The sequence below is a fragment of the Pempheris klunzingeri genome, chromosome 22 (genome assembly GCF_042242105.1).
Source record: "Pempheris klunzingeri isolate RE-2024b chromosome 22, fPemKlu1.hap1, whole genome shotgun sequence".
Taxonomy (NCBI): Eukaryota; Metazoa; Chordata; class Actinopteri; order Acropomatiformes; family Pempheridae; genus Pempheris; species Pempheris klunzingeri.
In genome coordinates, this window is record NC_092033.1 from 5,037,362 (window position 1) to 5,059,137 (window position 21,776).

At 44.2% G+C, this 21,776-nt stretch overlaps 1 protein-coding gene across 3 annotated transcripts; it reads right to left on the reverse strand.

The window, feature by feature from the left end:
• Positions 1–923: 923 nt before the first annotated feature.
• On the reverse strand, positions 924–21,747 carry LOC139221616 (ubiquitin carboxyl-terminal hydrolase 15-like). Of its 3 annotated transcripts, XM_070853535.1 has the most exons (22): positions 21,647–21,747; positions 20,754–20,881; positions 20,266–20,396; positions 17,773–17,899; positions 17,374–17,519; positions 15,520–15,581; positions 14,921–15,010; positions 10,874–11,021; positions 10,505–10,678; positions 10,012–10,170; positions 9,537–9,761; positions 9,366–9,449; positions 8,960–9,054; positions 8,441–8,629; positions 8,066–8,184; positions 7,638–7,919; positions 7,266–7,336; positions 6,923–7,038; positions 6,672–6,821; positions 5,691–5,794; positions 5,199–5,287; positions 924–3,822 (listed from the first exon to the last, which is right to left on the reverse strand). In XM_070853535.1, the coding sequence occupies exons 1-22, from the start codon at positions 21,733–21,735 to the stop codon at positions 3,445–3,447; spliced, it is 3,156 nt and encodes a 1,051-aa protein (XP_070709636.1). In that variant the 5' UTR covers positions 21,736–21,747; the 3' UTR covers positions 924–3,444. The 3 variants fall into 3 exon arrangements, with proteins under 3 accessions (XP_070709636.1, XP_070709634.1, XP_070709635.1); XM_070853533.1 differs by lacking the exon at positions 14,921–15,010 and having other exon boundaries at positions 21,647–21,735; XM_070853534.1 differs by lacking the exons at positions 20,266–20,396; positions 20,754–20,881; positions 21,647–21,747 and adding an exon at positions 19,336–19,380.
• Positions 21,748–21,776: the final 29 nt, after the last annotated feature.

The window sequence follows — 21,776 nt, forward strand, 5'->3', positions numbered from 1 at the left end:
CACAGAGGTCCCACTCTGATGGGTTTTTCCAAACACAGGCGGAGGAGGGAGGCTGTCAGAGTGCGCCACCAGCTGGCCGCACTCAAAAGAGCACCTGTAATTCTTATCAGACACCCAGACATATTAACATCCACAAATCTGTACAGCTTTAGTGTCTGTGTGTTCGTCTTACTGTTGAAATGTTATGTTTAATTTGTGTTTTCCTTTTTTAAATCTCCTGTATTTTTCCTGCTCCGCATCAAGATTTAGGCTTCGGTTTTCTCCCAGCGAGTGATCCGCTGTTCTGCGCACAGCCGTCCATCTCCGCCTCCTCCCTCCTATTGGCCAGGAGGACGGGCTGCTGCTGTGGGGAACCCTCCCAGCTGTGAGCGGGCAGAGAACCCTTCAGAACCCGGAGAGAACACCGTGTTCCTCCTCACAGATCAGCCTGCAGCCGCTGCGCACCCCCGGCTGGAGGGGAGAGGGAAGGAAAATGGAGGGCAAGCTGGAAGCTTCATTTAAATTCCCACAAAAAAAAAAAAAAAAAAAGGAAGAAAATCAGCAACTTAGATGAGAATTAAGAGGGCTGAGAATCCCTTAATGCTGTGGCCAAGACCTGATGGAGACAGAGCTGAAGTGGACACCTGGTTAGGCTTTTACACCACATTAGATTTGTAATATCAACAATTCAGTCAATACCTGGTCAAACTATTCATCCTTTAGTCTTTCCCTTCAGCTCAGACACTGATCAGGAACAGCCTCAGTCCATCCTCCAGATAAGGAGACAACTAACAAGTGTGCCTTTGATTATTTTTGAAAACCACAAGGTGCAACAGTGATGGGAGTCTGGCTCACACACACACACACACACACACACACACACTCAGAGTACAGACAAAGGCACTGCAGTGCACAGTGCAGGAAAGCAGAGCAGGACCCACAGGAAGCTTTACACAACTTTATTGAAGATTGTGTATAAATACACATGCACATTTCAAATGTAAACCCAAGTGAACTCAAGTGCAGCCAAACCTGGAAACCCCCGTTATGTCGTCATGCAAGGATGTCTGGATTATCTTTACAAAAAAAGTCCCAAAACAACAGAAGCATCCTTTTTTTTAAAAATATTCCCTCCCTGACAAGAGCACAGGCAAGACTTTGCAAACTAGTGTGAATGTGTGGACTCAGAGCCACGTCCCCCCCCACCCCTTCCCTCCCCGACATTTCAGGTCTTGCCAGGGTTTTAAATATATTGTCTGTTTATTATTAAATGCTTACATATAAATAAATAAACTTTATCAAATGTGCACTCACAGAGTGAACTCTTATGTACAGTATTGTATAAGCCTATAGTAGCAATCACATCTCACTCAGTCGGGATGGGGTGAGTCGCCCAAAAAGCAAGGCAGCACCGAGGCAATGAAGACCACTGGAGTCAAAGCACAGAGATGCTCATAAAGGCATGGTACACATCTAATATTCTGCGGCGAAAACAGGTGCGCTAATGCTGTTTACAATGGAGAGAACAGGTAGAAAAAGAAAGCATAACACTCCACCATGGAGAATAGAGTTTTATCATGAGTTACGTCAATGGAGGAATATCCTGCAACAACCTGCCACAAAATATTTTCACTGTATCATGATCCCAAAAGCTGAAAGGCCTTTTAGGCAGACTCACCCCATAGTTTTTAGTTTTGTCTCCCTCCCCTCCCATCCTCAAAGCTCAGGACCACGAAAACGCATTTTTTCCCCCTCTGGAAAAGGGACGCATTCAGCAGTACCGATGAACTCATACAGCTAATATCAAAGGTGAAGAACCCATCACCATCACATTCCACCAAACCAAGAAAGGGAGCCATTATAAAAATAAAAAAAGGAGGAAAAAAAACTAATCTGGCCCTGTAAAGAATCAAAAGGCATCAACCACATACATCTGGTCAGTGTTCATTCCATTCAGCATACATTCTGGCCCTCTTGTGGGTAAAACAAAGAACAAAACAAAAAAAAAAAACACTGTTTGAGATGATGTGGCTCTGATAAAACAGGTGGACAGATAATATGGACATTCATACGCAAGTGTTGGTGCGTGAAGGGGCCACGCAAGAAAGACAGCGTGATAGCGACGTGCAAAGAAAAGGCGACCGGTCTGAGATTAAGAGTTAAGGCCGAGGTGATCCAAACAAGAGATGACCCATCTGATGTCAGCGAAATCACCGATGTTTTTAATCTCACAGTGCCTCTGATATGGAGAGGAGAGAGAGGGCAGCGCCGCGGTAAAGCTTTAAACACCTCCTACGAGTGACTTAAGAGGGCGAGTTGAGGAGATCTGTGGCGTAGGATCTATGAGCCTGCCAGCTAACTTTTAAACAGATATCTGCTGCCATCCCTGCATGCTATTTCAACTTCGTTAAGACGGAGTGCTTCCAGATATGAACACTAGGAACTTCGGAAAACTCCTTTTGCTTATTCGTTTTTTTTTTTGCAGATAAAATAAGCAAAGTCAGAATCCGTTTTTTGCAAAGTTAGCTGGGCAACTCCTCGACCCTGCTTTGTTTTGGGTTTTAAGAAATATAAATGATCAACAGAGGAGACCAGAGGGAAACAGCAAAAGCAAGGACCTTATATCACTAAGGTTCATGCCATTACACTAATAATCTGCCTAAAAATGCGAGATCACAGCAGCAGCAGCAGCAGCAGCAGCAGCAGCACAAAGCTAGGACAGTTTGGCTGTTCGACACTATAAAACCACACAGCTCTGAGTTTTTCTCAACGATGAGTCTAGACTGCAGAGACGTCTCACCACTGGCTTACTAAAGGCAGCTTCCTAAGCTTTTAATGTGAGAAAACCCTCCGAGAGACAAAGTCGTTGTTAAACAACTGCAGTATGTCTGGCAACGATACATAAAAAAGGTGGATGGTTGGTGATTGTGCAAGTTCAAAATGTTTCAGCGCATCATGAAAACCCGATATAAATCAGTGTTTAAAATATTTACAAGGTCTAAATGATGATAAAATGATATGCCAACGATGCATTGCTCTCGAAAATATAAAAAAAAACAAAGGAAAACAAAAAGCTGAGGGCGATTCTGAACGCTGCACCAAAGTACTGTGAAGCCTCAAAAATCAAACCTCAGTGTCGTTCAGTGAGTCTTTTTCAGAGAGCAGGTGAGCAAATCCTAAACGAATGGACATGGCGACACACTCACACACACTTAACACACACAAACACACACACACACACACAGTGATCCAACCGCAGAGGAGGGCCCTGATTTCTCAGAGCTGCGTACCCCGGCAGCTCCCTGACCTAACAGCCGTCGGCCCCGCGGTGGCTCGGCCTGTCGGGCAGCCGAGTCTGAGCCGCTGGGTGGGACCGCTGGTGCCCGCTGCCATGCTGTGTGTCCATATGGCTTTGGATGGAAAGATTCTCGTCTCTCTCTCCATTTATTCCTGTCCGCATTTGCCTCAGTTGGTTTTCATGGCGACGTCTCGATTGGGCGCCTGCTCCTCCTCCTCCTCTTCCTCCTCCTCCTCCTCTTCTTCTTCTTCCTCCTCATCCTCTTCGCCTTCCTGCTCATTGTCGTTCTTCCTGCGCCGGTTCTCGTTCAGGTCCTCCTCGTCACTCTGGGCGGCGGCAGCGCCGGCCGCTGACGAGGCGCTCTGAGTGGAAGAGGCGGCCTTTCTCTCCTGCCTCTCCTCGACATCGTTCCCCTCCTCCTCTCCCTCCTCCTCTTCCTCCTCCTCCTCGTCCTCCTCCTCCTCCTCCTCGCGGTCGAGAGCGAAGTAGCCGGTGCCCTTCACAGTGTCCTGGCGCTGGTAGAACAGCACGTAGCCTGCTTTGGACTGACAGCAAGACAACGATGAATACAGTTACTCAGCGACAGAAATAACTGCTGCGTCTTTGTTTTCATGCAGGATTCCCTTTTAAATTTGGCTCGACACTTTTAAAGCACCTTAAGCTGTTATTATATGCTGATGCAGTTACTGAAATCCTTTAGTAACAGCTCAACAGGATGCTGCTGACTGCAATAATTACAGCTGACCCAAAAGAATTCATGTTTCCGGATGTTTTTACCCAAGACAAATCTCCTAAATTTTAACAGTCAACACAAAGGATGATTATTCTCTGATATGTCGGTCCAGGACCAGATAAGCCTGGTGAAAATCTAAATGTATTTTGTTAATAATTCCCATGAAAAGATATAGTCAGATATAGTTTATTCTTCAGTGCCATAAAGCTCCAGTCTACTAAAATGACCTGCACTGAAGCACTGGGTGACATGTTCCTTCATTATCGTAGTTTATTTGCACACACACACACACACACAGGCAGCCCTACTGCTATAAATATTCATGACTGCACCACATGTGTATCATTCTGCAGCTGAAAACAGTCCAACAAATGCACTATTCACACCTGTTCAAGGAACACTTCCTTAAAACTACAATGCCCAGCTGTTTCAGTTCAGAGTTACGCCTTCAGTTGGAACGAATGTGAACAAACTGCCACAGACGGCTGGGGGAGGTCGGAAAGTATTGTTTTTATAGTTTTGGTCTTTTTATGGGATTTGTTTAAAATAAGAAAATAATAATATCGTCTGTCTTATTCTTTAAATTACTCTCAACTATCTTATTGGCACTTTAACTTTCAGAAGTACACAATTCAACAGTTACATGAATGTGAGCATCAGCTATGCTTCTGCACTTTACATCATCAATGACTGAATGAACACATCTTCCAAACAGCAGAAGGTGTCCATTACCTACTAGCACATTAATTTACTCAGGAGCTGTGCGTCTAGTGGAATCATCAGAGGGTAATGAAATGTAGGAGTCTTTACAAACTTTCTCAATCCCTCCTGCTGTCAGCACATTTTAATGAGACTCCACATGGCTCTCTGGCTTCAATCACTAACTTGAATTGCTTATATGTGCCAATTACTGCTTATCAAGAACTGTCAAAAAACGGTAACAGCATCAAAATACAACCACAAGCCCAGAGAGGACAGTCATCTGTATTTCTGTAAGTGCTTTTTAGGGAGGACCAGCACAGATGGATGTCTTTGAGAAATCAGGCAATGAGATGTAATAATTAATCCCAGTTCATGACAGCATTAGAAGTCCATTACTTTGAACATTCTAGTTCGTGTCCAGCAAAACTGCCTTTGATGAGTATACAGCGGGACTGGTGTTTGGCTTTTGCAAATAAGGACACTCACCACTATTTGATCCTCGCTGGCAGGCGACACGCTGCTGTCATCAAAGTTGTACCACTTTCCGTCGTCTTTGTTCTTGGCGTAAGCGGTATCTGAGCGGGATTAAAAAAAATATAGTATTATACAGGCTTCTCTTTTTAGAGGTGGGCCATTCTGTACTGTACTGTTTCTATCATGAAACACGTTGGAGAAGTGCTGTCTCTATCATATTCTTACATTTAACTACTGGTGATGCACCTGCGCATCACTGTCAGCCACATTACAGCAGTGCTGTGCATCGTTACGGAGATAACAGATCTACCCGATACGTACACACCTCTGTCCCCGATAACGACAGTGAAAAGAATTATCATTCACCTGTAATCTGTCTGCTGCTTACATTGAATAACAGTCAAAAAAATCAAATCGGTATTATGCCAACATAACACTGACGACAGCAGTAAAGCAATAGAAAAGGCTTTTAAATAGCTCAGCGGTATGTTTGGTAAATCTTACAGTGGCCTCCACCCATCCCGCCATAGTGGTTGGACACAGCGATGAGGTCGTAGCGACAGGGACCAGCGTTGGGGTTGATCAGGAACTCAGACATGTCCAGGTCTCTGAAGGAAAACACATAATACAGTATAGTGCAAGTCATCAGCTCTGTGTTTCCATACAGAGAGCAACTTTCTGAGGGATTTCAGCAAAACTTTCACATTATCTTACTATGTTTGGATTCAGTTTAAAATACTACAGTTCATTTAACAGATGTTTGGTCTGTAATTATTGATAATAAAAATAGACTAAAATGATATTTTCACATTCGGTAAGGGTATGTCATAGCCAACACGTTTCCCATAATGTGCAAATTTCACCAACTTAAGGAAATAAAGGAGAAAACCCTTAAAAGGAAACAGTTGACCTTGTGTTAAATTTAAATACATACATTATGTTTCAAACATTGCATAAAATGATTCACATTGTCCTGCAAACTGTATAATGAACAATGACAAAATACACTATGGAGGCAGAAAATATCATCGGGTTTGAAAACTTTCAAAAAAGGAGCTTATTTTACTGAAGGAAATTATAAGATGCCCTTAATGTGTCTTCATCTATACGTGCATACTGCAGGTCTGCATATATTGTATGTGGATAAAGGAAAGCAGCTATGGCAAAACAGAGACAATGGACACATGGCTGAAAATGCAGTGTTCTGCTGCTGTGATTTATTGCCTATTTCTGTGTGTGTGTGTGTGTGTGTGTGCCTTTTTAAACCATTGCTGTGAGGACAATTTGGCCGGCCACCACAAATTCAAAGGGCTGTTTGAGAGTTCAGAGTGTCATTTTAAGCTTAAGGTTAGGTTTAGGTAAGGGTTAGGTTAAGGTTGGTTAAGATTAGGGTAACAGGCAAGGGAATGCATTATGTCTATGAGCGTCCCCACAACTACAGAAAGACCAGATCATGCGTATGAGTGTGTGGCTGTGTGTGTGTACCTGAGTGGAAAATCAACAAGGGAGTCCAGTTTATCCCTCATATAACGACTGTAGGAGAAGCGTTTCAGATGGACGACTAGCACAGGCGGCAGAGACCACAGATCCAGCTTCTTAGTGGCCTGTTGGTGCTGCTTACAGTTTGGACAGTACCTACGAGAACAAATGCGCATTTCCTGTTAGCAAATGCAGTCGATGCCTCGAGTTGCAGAGTTTAATAGCTGGTGATTGTCTGTGCGGCGAGTGTTTCTCACCATGGGTCCTCTGCTCCCAGTTTTTCCTTTGTGGTAAACAGTTCGATGCAGTCTTTCAGCTTGAAGAAAGCCTTCTTCTGGGGCTTGTACTCCATGCTCTCGTGCTTGTCAAAGTCCTGCTCTCAGACACACACACACACACACACAGCTGTAAGAAAACACTTCTCTTAACACTGTTGTCTCTCACTGGACATGGCGTACATCCCTGTCCCAAAGTAGAACAGAGCTGAGAATACTTTACTATGAAGTAGTAGTCTGATTAAGCAGCTGCTCTCTTGCATTAATATTGTGAAGGTGTAAATCTGTATCAGAGAACGTCGTCAGATTCTGATGTTGGCTTTACCTCGACAACGGTCTCATCAAAGTACTTCTTCTTGATCTCCGGTTCCCAGTCCAAGGAGAGATATGAGCGGTCTGTAAACAGGTGGTCAGAATGTAGATGTGTGAAATCAGATGACTCATCTTTATTTTTACTATCATCATCATCACAGTTATTTAATCTGCGTATCTACAAGGTCATTTATTCTGGTGTTTACAGAATGATTCCTTCACTTTTTGTGTTGTGAATTATACATTAATTCATTATCCATGCAACATAAGATATCCAATGTGACTAACCAGTTCCAATAATACCAGAATAAAAAAATCAAACACAACAATTCAAATGATTAGATGGCAGGTGATGAGTCTGAATATGATCCCCTCTGCTTCCTACCGCTGAGTCGGAGGTGTCCCTCGTCAAAGCGGATCTGCCTGCTGTCCTCCTTAATGAGGGAGAAGTCCGTTTTTCCCATGTTATTGAACTGGAATGTAAAAAGTCTCTTTCTGTTGTGCCCGGCCGTTTGCTGGCCTTTGGTGGAGTTTTGTGGACCAACCACACCGTTCTCCAGTTCGTTGTCCCCGCCCACAGAGTCCTCCGACTGGCTGTTGTCGTTCTCGGAGGGCAGCTCCTGATCCTGACTGGACTCGTCATCCTGCTCATCGGTCTCCATCTCGCCTGGGAGAGGACAAGAAAGATTTTAAAGCATGTGGGCTGCTTCTGAGGAATAATGACTTTTACTAACAAACCAAAAAGCTCAGCACTGTTATAGGGAAAGCATTTGATTGTGACATGATTGTGCGCGTGGGCATTTGTGCACTCACTCGGCGACCCTTCCTCCAGCAGTCCATTAGTGGCATTTCCATTGACAGTGTGTTGTTTGGGTGGCTGTGTCTCTTCACAATCTTCTTCATCCTCCTCTACTGAAGATCGCACAAACCGGCTGCAAAATCGAAAACAATTTTTATTTCCAGCAATGTTTTTGCACGAACGATCTCTAAAAATGACTAGTCTGTTTCTATTTTTAAGTTAAACAAGCTAGTGGCTTTCTATATATCTCTTCTAATTGCTTCTTGATTTCCAATCAAAGTGGCCTGAAGATTAGGAAATTTATCAGCTGTCATCAGAGTTGACAAGTATTAAGCTTGCGACAATATCCAACAATGACTACATGATCAAACACAGAGAAATGAACTGACCAGAGGCGCAGGAGTAGCATGTTGTATAGTTTGTCTTCACTGAGGGTTCTGGGGACAGCGATGAGGAAGGGCTGTCCAAACAGCGGCGTGCTGGTGTGGTTGTAACCCGACTGTTTGTACTTCTCCCTCAGGTGCACTGGGATCACTACATGATCTGTGTCCTCCACCCTGTTCACCGCCAACTCGAATCTGCAGAAAGACGGGTGGTCAGTTTTTAAGTCATGCTGGATAGCAGCAAGAGTCTGAGAGAATCCTGGCAGAATAAATGAGAAGATTTAAATTGGTGGACAGCCAACTACCCTGTGCTTTAAATCTCTCAAGTGACAAATACTGGCAGCAATTAAGTCAAAACAATCAACTGATTTATTAAAGAAGCCTGCCAGTCAGATATTAAACTTAACACTAATTCCTGAATTACACCGTGCATTAGCCTTAAATCTATTTCTGTGGTCAACAAAGGTGAGAAACCAGAATTAAGATAATGCTGTTTGACACTAGATGACAGAGCTCGACACTCACACATAGATATCATCTCTCTCCATGATGCTGCTGAGGTTTTCGTTGGTGGCGAAGATACGGTGGAAACGGTGGTTGTAGATGTCAGTTACAATCATCTGGGTAATAAGAAGAAAGTCAAGAGAAAAGCAGTCAGAGGACTCGTGGACACGTTGGCTGATTACATTAATATATGTTACCAAAGCCTGTTGTTTCATTTGCACCTTCTGTACTTATTTTACTTTTACATTTTGATGCCGTGTTCTAAAAGAAACACATGCAGCATTTTTCCCCACTAGCTGGTCAGGGAGAGGTGAAAAGAGAATACATTATTTTGGTATGTGCTGTGTGAGATGTCAGCGTTATAGTGGGACAGCTAATGTGAGAGCAGGGTTAGTGCCCGGAGCAGAGCTGACTGTGATGTTTATACCTTCTCAGCAGGCACACCAGACAGGCTGGAGAGGGAGGTACACAGGTCAGAGATGTAGCCCACCTTCGGCACAGTCAGCTTGTACTGAAACAGAAACTCTCTATTAACTACCACCTTTACGTGAAACCACAATGTCAGCATACAACACTTGGTGCACTCAGTGTGTGTTACCTGCGTGGGTTTGGCCAGAGGGTCCAGTCTGACCAGATAGACCTCCAGTGTCCGCTCCTTCTTCATGGGCAGGGGCAGGGTCAAGTAGCAGAAGGGATCAAAGGTAACCGAGACCTTGGAGCACACAGGACACACCAGGGTGGACTTGAAAAGGCCGTGGAAGATGTCCACGATGATGGAGTCGTTCCTCTTGATGTGGTTCTCCCACGCCTCCTCCGCCACCACCTGAAATAAACAGCAAAGCACAAATCTAGATAAAACTTTTGAAAATGGCACAGTTGTTACTGAGAAGGAGATTCTTGAGCACAGAATGTTTGAACAAAGTATTTATAAAAAGGTATACACAGTGCATGACTCACATAAAGCGTAAAAAGGCATATACTGTATTTAGTCATATTTTAGAGGGACTGAGCAACACATTTCTATCATAATAAGACAATTTAACACATTTGAGTGTTTTCTCCTATGATCTCACCTTATCAGGCCTGCCGTTAGCGTCCTTGAGCTGGATGTAGGGCTTCTTCCTGATGCGGTTCAAGTCCTCGTGAAGGCCGTCCAGGAGAAAGGCCAGCAGCTCATGGGAGTCCTGCTGTTGGTAGCCCGAGAACTGTGGTGCAAAGCGGCCGACCTGAGTCTGGGGGGGGATGAGAAAAAGGTGACATGGGGGAAAAGCTTGTACTTGTACTTAAGAGTACATTCTCACGAAAATGTAACAAACTCAGGTGTTTTCTTGGGTTTTTGTAGACTTTCCTTCTCTACTTGTGCGCTTGTATCTTTCATAGTAATGATAGTATGGTTTATATTGTACTGAAACATGTCTGTTTCTGCTTCTGCCTTTAAAAGATAGCGGCTACTGTGGGTGACACAATGATAACGCCTGTATAGATCCTCCCTTCCGAATATATAGAAACAGAAACAAATTTACTACTACTTTAATTTACTAGACTAAAGTTTTTCCAGGTAGTCACCTTGAAAGGCCTTGGGGTGACGTAGCTGTATTTGCCTGACCACAGCTGCTTGATAAGCTCAGCGTAGGCTCTGGCAATCTCCCCCTTCATGCCAAGCGGGTTGTCCTCGTTCAGCTCGTCTGTGTACTTGTCTTTGAGGAAGTACTCCGTCAGTGGAGGGATATTGCTTAAACACTGTGGGGGTGTGAAAGCAGGAGAGGACAATAATCAGCAGAGGGTGGATTTTAAACACCTGTACAAAGTGCAGTTCTCGTTTCGGCAGTACTATTCCGAATTTCTCTGGATTCTATGAAAAACCTGACAAGATTTGGCAAGAGTAACCTTCTATACTTTCCTACACTGTGTGGATCTCCCTGAAAATGCCGTTACCTGCACTGCAGAGTTCATGAAGCAGGTGTTGCCTAGGTTGGAGAGTCCACACAGGCCTGAGCGCTCACTCTGCCTGCTCTGGTCTGAGTAGTCATAGCTGTTGCTGTAGGGGTGGTAGGACGGCAAACTATAGCTCGAATTCTTCACACTGTGCAATAAACATACAAAAGCACAAACAGGTTATACAGGAGTGGATAGGGTTTGTCAAACTGCTACAAGCTAAGAAAAAGGTTACGAACATCCTATTGTACATCTATGTTCAGTTAACCAGGTAAATACTGTTTTAAGAGATAAAGTTGTTAATACACTCAACAAAACATCAAAATACCACGAGGCAAACATGAAGCTTCAGTTTCCACTTCAACAAGAAAAAAAACTACAATCCAAAACTATGAACCCCCAAAAAAGACTCTCTCAGTCTTCCTAGACAATCAGAGGGAGCTTAAAGCTAGACCAACTGCAGCAATATGCAGACCTCTGGGAGGGCTGCAAGGCAGAGTTGGTCGTTTCTGGCTCCCACTGGTCAAGGGAAACAGCTGTGATGGCGGTGGATGCAGTGGCCTCGCAGTTCAGCACACGGTGGTCCACCCTCCTGCTGTCCAGCTCCACCGCCTCAGGCCTCAGGCACCACCAGCAACACAGGAGCATGACATCTCAGCCCCGCCCCGGCCCATGCCGGCCCGCATGTCCTCATGAAACCCAGCTGCCAGCAGCCTGGATGGGGTTCGGTTCGGGTCCAGGCATGCAAAGCCTGGATTGTAGAGGCTGGGAAGGAAAGTCCAGCTCCAGTCTCCACTGTTGAGTCCAAATGTTAACTCAGCTCAACCCAGAGCAGCTCCAGAAGCAGTCTGGATATAGTCCGGAATAAGTTTAGGCCTAAATCTGACTTCCGAGTCCAGCACAGGCCAATGACCAAACCACAGAACGCAAAAACACACAAAAACACACTCTGCTTCTTTCTTAGAGCTAACTAAGCTGCTCCCCTTTTCTCTTCTCCCCCCTTCTTCTTTTTCGAGCTCGACCGCCTGTCATCTTGTTATCCTCTCTGCCTCAGATCCCTTCCCCCTGTCCTGCCCTGTCCTGTCCTATACTGTCCTCTGGTCTTCTGCTCCTCCCTCTGGCCTGCCTGCTGCTCTCTGCCGCTCTACGGCTACCAGCAGATATTTATAGCAGCATCAGCAGCAGCAAGGATGCTCAAGACTACTGCTACTGAAGCTAGAGGTGCACCGAGAGAGAGAGGGAGAGGGAGAGGGAGAGAGAGAGAGGCAGAGAGAATAGGGGGGAGGGGCGGACAGTACAAGGGGGAAGTAGGGGGGCTGACAGAAGAGAAATGAGATGGGGATGGAGGGAGCAGCTGATCTACTGCATCCAGCTGAGGCTGCAGTATTCACAGGCCTGACTTTTGCTTGATATCTCTCTACCCCTCTCTCTCTCTCTCTCCAACACAGATATACACACACTTAAACACATTCACTCGTGCCGACACACCATTAATCCCCTTTTCTAATACTTCTGCACACATTATACTGTGTTCTCTCTGCTCCCGACACACTGACACACAAGTTCTCGATCCATTTCCTCCCTTCTCCCTGTTACACTGCACCCTATGACTCTATTAGCACCCCTCTGACGTGAAACACACACTTTGACACTCCCTCTTTCATCCACTTTAATATGCCATGGCTGTCTGTGCGCACGCTTTTAAGGGAGAGGGTCTAAATAAATAACCTGGAGAAATAGCTGGTTTCATCACCGCGGCCAGCATGTGTGTGTGGAAGCAGGCGATGAGAGCAGGAGCAGATAAAATGTATTCTGAAGGTCACTTAGACTGCAGAACGTGTGCATCGCAATGAGCTCAGGGGATGGGAGAGGTAAAGAAACAGAGAGGGGAGAGAGAGAGAGAGGGGGAGAGAGAGGAAACTGCCTGCCAGAGTCAGGGGACACTGCCTAGTACGACAGTGACAGTTACTGCTGTTACAGAGCGTCGCTACTGAGGCTAAACCAACCAGGCCAAAAACCGCAAAATCAAAAAGACAAGTGTTATGTAATGCGGGAACACTTCATATGAAAAAAAAAAAGAAGCCCCATGCATAATTCAGAGAAAACGACAGCGCTGGCACTACAGTGAATCAGGGACAGGATAGCTGCTGGGAATGAAGATCCAATTTCCCCAAGTCACCCACTCTGTGCATTCCACAATCCACCAACACTGTGCAGAAAAAAAGGTGCCACTGCTATCAAACAATATGAGGCAGAGCTGTGAAATGACAATGTGTAGCTATACCCCCAACTGTACAATTGTTAGTACAGTACAATGCAGTAGTATATGGTGTACTGAAAAATAATTGGAGAGATTTTCTTTTCAGCTAGTGAGTGTGGGAAGGATAGGCTCAGCTCACTTCAACACCTTCCTTCTTAGTCAATATTGATTTTTCAGGGTGGCCAAGCTTGTGGCTATTATTTCTGCATTCCAATGGTATTTAAAAAATGCAGTGCAGAGTGTATATATCTGGAACACACACGCACGCACGCACACACACACACACACACACACTCCAGCATGCAGTAAATCGCACACATAAGGTGGAAGGAGGGGACAGTAAAGTTTACTGGACAGCAGAGGCGAAAGCTCCACCCACAGTCGAGCAGTGCTCTCTAGCAGAGGGCTGTCAGAGCCGCTGGGTCCCATCGCTTTACCAAACAAACATACATGTGGGCTACAGTCAGATTTCCTGGGAAATGAAACTGAAAGTTACAAAGAAACTGAGCTCTTATTCATTCATTTGATATTTGAGATGTTTCTGCGATTTGACCACAGCTGAAATACATCCGCATTAAGAGTAAGGCCTCATTCAGACCGACAACGGCGCTGTGTTAAAATGATGAAAGGGGCCACGGTGGTGAGGACGCTCTGCTTCAGGTACTGGTGAGACATGAAACAGGATCCAGGAGGTCCAGTTTGAGTAAGAGAGAAGTGAGGCTTAAGGCTTACTAACCCTAACCCTAAAACTGTTGTATGAATCAGAATTTTCCAATAACAATTAGTTTTCTTCCATTGGAGTGGGTGTGAGGTAGGCATTCAAGTTACATAGTAATCTAATAGGAACCTGTGCCTTGCACACATTTGATCTGCCATCACAGCACCATGTCAGAGGATGTTGAGTTAAATACGGTTTAAGTATTTTACTGGACAACGCTGCATTTCTTTATTCAGAGCCCTCCGCATTGGCACCCCCACTGTATCACTGGACTAAATTTGGTCTAACTTCGGTCTGAACATAGCCTACAGAGGAGAAATCTAACACTTAAGTCTTTTTTTTTCAAATATAGCAATACACAAAGAAGAAAAATCAATCTAACTTAAAAAATTCCTCTAAATTTTAATGTAATGGGAGCAGATACAGTTATTTGGATATACCCTGGGGTTTAATCATAAATAATCTGTGCCAAGTACTCTTTTTGTACAGGACAGTAATGGTGAAATTGAAGCTTTGTAGCTCACGTTATCTGGCGAAATAAGCATCACATTAACCATTAATCATGCAGCCTTTGCCAGAGCCAGTAAAGTAGAAAATCAGATGCAAAATATTAACTAATGCTGAGTAAGGTACCCAGAGGCACCAGCGGGGCCATTTTTAGAGAGCACTGCTGTCGCTGGAGAAATTTCCAAAGAGATCAATCCCTTGTAAGCCCCTTCCCTCCCTCCTGCGATCAGCTCTTACGGCTGAAACTGCTTCATCATGAGATACCGTTAAGCCCCGAACCACAGCCAGAGATAGACCTGTACAAAACAAGGTTTGTCAAATTTCATATTGGGATCCTTGTAGCTGCTTCATTTAGTCTGACCATTTTAAGAATGTGTGTAATTTGAGCAGAAAAGCGGAGGAAAAAGTTGAAAAGTGCAGACTTTCTTTAGCCCGCTACCACTTTATAAGCCAATTTGTTCTGACATGTGAAGGTTTGTGCTGAGCAATAGTCCAGACTCCATCACTGGCTGTTGGCATCCAAACCCACACTTCAGCTATTCAACCAACTACTAAGCCTTACTTCCTGCTGTTGAAGCTGCTGTTATGATTGTTTGTGAGAGATGAAGGCGAGATCTTTGGCAAAGCAGAGAGATTGGAAGCGCCAGATGACCTTCAAAAGATAAAGAATAGATCATGAGTTAGAGTAGAGAAAAAAAAAAAAAAAAAAGCAGCTGTTCCAGAAAGGTGTGCGAGGGTCAATTAAATAAAACTGAGATGAATTAAAGTAAATAGAGGGATATGTCAGCAACAAAAGGTCAAGCAAAAGAGGCAGTCTGAGGCAAAGTCACAGAGAGGATTTTTTTTTTTGAAGATGATGAGGTGCGGTAGTGACATAGCAAGAATATCTTTAAAAGGGTTACACACTTAAAGTCTACCATTTCCAAAGTGGAGGTAATTCAAGGAATTCAAGTGCTGTGTCACATCATATTACTTTCTTCACTTCAACTTGAGTTCAAAAAAAAATTCTAAGCAAGTCAATAATACTCTGTCTATGTGTCATCTTTTGGTAAATCAACAGGGCTGTCTAGATACAGTGTGGAAATTGCATTCTATTTCTGAGGTAACTTTTTCCTTTAGACAACAAAGAAACACAAGCCAGGTGATGTGCTGTTCACTCACTTGGGTGCCGTGGAGCCTCGGGGCCATGAGCCATCCTCATTCTTCTGCTCTATAACAAGAACCTGTGGGAGACGGCAGAGAGAAAAGAGGGCTCCATCTGCTTCTGCTAGCATAAATGTTTAAGTATTTGCATCTTATACTGTGGTAGACTGAAATTGAAGGTGTCGTCTGCACTCTAAGCAAAAACATCTGTGTTTAGTTGTATTCATCTTCAGGTTTTTTTTTTTCTAAAGCAAAGTTGGATGAATGACATTTTTTTAAACTACAAATAAAGGATTATTCAGATTTGACCAAAATATTAGATTATACTCAACACTGACTATATTTACATGCACACTAGTGTTCCACTTATTATTCCAAATATGATATTTTTGTGAATTTGATGCAAGTCATGTACGCAGCATTTTCTATTCCAAATTAGGCCTTTTTCTACATGTGGGGTTTTCTGATTAAGACGAGTGAGATATGCTGATAGTATTCGTGTTTCATTCTTTAGGCATACAGCGTCATTCAAAATATGCACCTTAATTAGGGTTTTTGCCACAATTTGCAACACACAGCCTCTCGCCTGTTTATGGTCAGCTCTCTGACCCAACTAACCTAAAGTTAGCAAAGCTGGAGTAGAGATGCATGCCCAAAAGAAAAACCCACATTTCTGGTTGGAAGAAGAGACGCACCTACTTTTGAACATTTAGAAAGACTTGGTCTTGATCAGCTGATTTTAGTTATGCATAAATATTGTGCATAACGGTGGCACTTTCCAGAAAACCTCTGCCACTAGTGGAAAACGCAAAGAAGCAAAAAAGTGGCACAAACTTCTCCAGACATTTCGCTTTTCCACATTTTGATGTGATAAATGACAGTTTAGGTCATCAATCCCTGTCAAACACTTTCAAGAGCCAGCGTACACATGGCTGCATGGAAATGGGAATATTAGTGGAATATTCATTTTCATCAGCCATGTAAAAAGTTCAGTAGAATTACTGCCTTTTTCAAAATAAGGGCAAAACCGTAATATTTTGGGATGTGATCAGGACACAGTTTTAATTCATAAACACTCAGGTGTTACTGTACTGTTGTTACTGTGTTTCTAATGGGGTGAGACAGGGAGCCAGATGATCTTATCCGATGTTTCACTTAGTGAGGATTTGTCCGAGGCTCAACAATCCTCTGGAACAGCTGCTGGTGAGCGGGACAGTCCTGCTATCTGAAGCCTGCCGGCTCATTGTGGCCAGGTGTCTAAATTAAACTTGGCTTGTATAGAGACTGTGTCCACTGTTGTCCACTGTCGTCCACTGTCAGGTGGGTGCCAGGACATGTGTGTGTGTGTGGTTTAAGCAGCTTAGAAGGAGAAGTTAAGTGCCTGGCATGGCAGCTGACACACAGATGTTGTGGGTTTCGAAGCTGTGACTTTTGTTGCATTTGCTTTGTTGAACTTGAGCACAAAAAACTAAGTTACTGAACTGATTTTGTGATCAGTTTTGTGGCTGCTAGTACATGGCACTGTTATTAGTTAGACTGCCCCCCACAGGTCATGATAAACAGATGGATACTGATTCAAACAAAGCAGAAAAATTAAGGTTTTCTGAAGTTCCACTCCACTGTGACTTAATGGGCCAACTGGCAGAGAGCACAAATAAGGAAAATCTACCTCATAAGGATCATTGAAACTAGAGCAAATTTCACTGAGCTCAGGAATAATATCGGTCTACACTGCAAACCATATTTGGACAGCTCTATGTTGATTTTGTCATTTTTTTCATTGACTCCAGGGAAAGAGCCCTGGTTCTGGTATTCAAACCATGTTCCCCTTTGTGATACTTTCAACTCGAGGAAAAAGGCAAAACTCCCTACCTGTCCTTGGTAGAGGCCGGCATCCTGAATGGTGCTGTCAGGTTTGTTGAGAGGTTCAAAGGTGTTGCTCATGTACCTGTTCCACAGCCTGGTCTCCTTCTCATCAGGGATGCTGAACAGCTTCCTCATATCCTTCTCTATCAGGTCTGCAGCAAAGCGTGAATATTATCAAAAAAGAAAAAAAAAAATACTATGATTCACATTATGTATTTAAAAACAACAATTGTTCAACCTCAAAGGAGGAGCTAATCCATTAATTAATCTATCCTTGTGTGTGCAAGCTGCATTTTGGGGCATGATAGCACGGTCATGGTAGACAGGCACTAATACAGGATAATGAAATGTGGTTTCAGGCTCTGAAGAAATGGCAAGTTTGTAGGAAATTGCACTCAGGCCTACCTATTGTGTCAGCTTTACTGAAGCGTCTGGTGATCACATTGTCCATGTTGCTGTCTTCACAGAGCTTCAGCTCCGTCAGGTACACCTCCACCTTGCAATGCTTCACAAACATACCCTGTTCCACCACCTGGAAAAAAAGACACAGGGAAATGATTAACAGTCCACATTATCGAATAATGAATCTGCGATTAACCAAATACACATATAGTTCATATTTGAGGATGCGCTTATCCTTAACGGTCGCAGGGGGGCTAGAGCCAATCCCAGCTGTCACTGAGCGAGAGGCAGGGTACACCCTGGACTGGTCGCCAGTCAGTCACAGAGCCATATTTGAGGATGTAACTGTTAAATACTACATGTACTTAAAGTAGTAGCAGAAACCAAATAAAGACGTTTAAGTCTTACTGTGCACAAGTGTCTCTAGTGAGAAATCGACAGGCAGGATTATTCCAAATATTTTCAACTGTTTATTTACTCTGTATCATAGCTGGACTACCTTAGCTGACTGCACCACATAGAAATTGAAAACATGATGCAGAAACAGGTATATGTTAAGCCAAAACACCAGACCCAATGTGGTCCAAACTAAAGACAAATTTCTGCTGTCACCATATCAAAAGGAAAAACAGCCTGCTCACTATGACGGTACAAAAATGGAGCCCTCAGCTTTTGCAGCTAGTAGCATAAGTCAGCCAAACATGGAGCATAGCCATCAGCTAGTTATTCTTCAAATAGGAACTAGTACGCTTGCTATCGTACCAGCCCAAATGGTACACCTCTTACATTACCTAGTTATAATTAATGATTTGCTGTCTTAAAGGCTTTAAAGTGTCTGGTAAATCTGGGGTTGTACTAGCTTCTGTTTCTCATGGAGAACAGAACAAAGTACAGTCTGCTGGCCTGGTTGCCACTCATCTGGTGCGCTGATAGGAGCAGAGTCAGAGTGGAGTGCCTAAATTAGCAGCACCTCGTGGAAACAGCTGAGGGGTCCCAGCCTATTTATTTCACCGCTGAGCCCCTCCAACACACACACACACATATATACACACATTACCAACTTCACAAACCTGCAACAGTCACACACACACACACACACTCAGCTCAGATTCTCCACCACCCCTCCCCTACCCATGCACCGATGCCCCTTGGGCCCACCCTACCCCTCAGCACAACACCCATGTGTTTGTAAACTCTGAGCTAAAGCCCAACTCATTGTCTAACTCAGAATTTCTCAAATCAGAGCCGAGCCAAAACCATTTACCCCTCCCACCCCTCTCCTCTCATACTGGTTATGCCTCTCGCACTCATCTTAGAAGCTTTCAGGCTGCCTCTCTCAGTGTGACCCCAGCTGGCATTCCTCCACTTCAAAAAACAAGGACACGCAGGAACACTCCACCGGTGTTGGCAGAAGAGGACAACGGAAGGAAATATAGCGCCAAACTTGTGACTACAATCCTCCTAAGTCCTTTTTAACGCTTGTGTTCCCCCCCGGCAACTCGGGACGACAACCCCACAGAAGAAACAAAGGGTTTAAAAGAAAAAAGAGGAAAACTTATAATGAACCTCCTGCATGTTGTGTCTCGCAGATCGCTCCATGTAGCTTTTCAGTCATCCAGAACGTTGCCTGAAAATAGAAACCCCGCGGCCACCCGATATGTCCCATGACATACATGGCAAAAAGGGAGGGTCAATGGAAGGAGGGGAGAAAGACTGAGAGAGAGAATGATAGAGGAACCTCTTCTAGCAGCCATGATGCCATGACTAGCTAGATTTGAAGCAGGGATTTGATACTGTGGGTACTGCTAAGTTGTAGCCGCCATCATGAATTCCACTGACTTATCAACTGTGCAGCCATTCAGCAGCTTTCAAGCTACCAAAAAGTGTGTGAAAGAACTTACTAAGCTAAAATAAGTCATTTCAGTTCATGACAGAAATGAATGAAAAAGCTGAAGGAAATGAATGAAGAAAACCACCATTGTTTCTTTCTTTTCATGCAAGGTAAATATCCAACACATCAGTGCTATCTTTGTTTCCTGCTCATGGGCACAGTGTATCTTTGTATATATCACAAGCCAATCAAGTCATTTCTTAGTTACACACAAGCCTACAGTATCCACTCTCAAAGTAAATGTTGTGCCTTAATATCTTTCGTTATTCTTCTTATTGAAAATGTAAAATGAACAACAGTGGAGTCAAATCAATATTCCAGCGCCACAGTTCTCCAATATCATTTGACTTTTACTACTTAATGGTGAATAACACTGTTCCACATGTCAAGTTTCTATTACAATTGTGCTCCACTCCTGATTTCCCGATCTGCAATGGCCATTATGAGGACATTTCTCCCTCTCAACCCTTCACAGGCCCTACTACATACCACAACCATTACATTGGATCAGAGAAAACCCCTCTTCTAGTGTTATATAATGCAATGAGCTGAACACTCTCCCTCCAAATCCATTCATAGTCTCATGCTCATGACTGGAGCCTTACCTTGCGTGCAATTGGCTCCTGACCCTCTGTCAATCCATACCAGCTGACAAGCTTATTCCAGCCCTCTGTCGGGACCAGGATGTAGTCAAGCTCATCGATGAGGTGCTCCTTGATGGCCAGCACGTCCCCATCTAGAGGTGGGGACAGGGTTGGAGAAACAGTTAGAAAAAGGCAGGCAGACAGAAAGAGAGAAAGCACATTGTGGGACAACACTTACACCAGTGACCCCACACTGACTGTCTCACACAACACAAAACACACAAAAAAAGGCTACTGTATGCTGGAGAGCTTTCTATGAACCCCCCTCAAAAAATGGCTACTCTATGGAGTCGGTCAACAATGTTGTTTTTGTTCTCTTTTCCTCTGAACTCTTTGTTACTACTTCCAGAACGATATACTAACCAGGGGTCAGCGGCATTATGTCATATTTACAATGCAATTTTAATGGTGATTCAAGGTCTAAGAAGGTGGTACATCATCTGTCTTACCTCTGAGAAGACCAGCATTATCAACTGGTCCTGGGTAGACATTCTGGTCACCCATCTGGTATTTGTCCCAACTGTCAAATCCCACATACTTCTTCCACTGTTTGAACCAGTGACTGTCCACAAGGTACCTACAGGGAAGGTAGGCAGTATTATTTCAGCTCTTGGGGACACAATGGGACTGTGCTAATCAGTCTAAGAGTCATGCAACCAGCTGTAAAAGTGTAAAGCAGAACTTTTGTGTTTCTTGTTTGACGTTTAAAAGTGACAACAGACACACTTGGGCAGGTGAAGTCTACCTTGCTGTCACCACCACGCACACATCTAACTTTAAGAGGCAAATATAACACCGATTGATAGTTGTAACAGCAGCAGTGTTGACGCCGACTTGAGTTCAGGTTGCTTGCATGCCTGGCCAGCTGGCTCTGTGATTTTGACAGGTGCTTCTTTTCCGACTCCGCCCTACCGAAGTCGACGGATGAACCCTCTGACTGGCAAACCACTTGGAGCTTCGGTGGGCTAGCCAATTAGCTATTAGCCTGCTAACTAGAGCAGACAACCGAAGTGTAGCCTCACTGAGATTGTGTCATCAGATACAACGCGGAATAGTAATTTGGAAGGAGCGCACATAATCACCAGAATACAGCATTTAATGTTAAAGCTATGTAGGCTCTACCGTTCTTCATTGACAGTTTAATAGCTAGCGTTAGCTCAAGCACCGCTAGCCTGCCAAGCTAACACACATGAAGCTGACAGGCTCCCGTTAGCTAGCTCGGAGCTAACTGTCAACACGGCCCGTCACCTCGGCTTTCTAATACTTCGTGGCCTTGACAGCCTCGGCAGAGCCGGCCGGCGGGCACGCAGCGACTTTAAAAAGATTTCAGCTCAACTCTTACCAAGTGTCTCCCTTTCTTAGCTGTGTTTTCAACAGTGCCGCGACCTCTCCTCTCTGGGTATCCAGATCAGCCGCTCCTCCTTCCGCCATCTTTCCTCAGACATCACCCGCTGCATGGTGGGAAAGTGTGG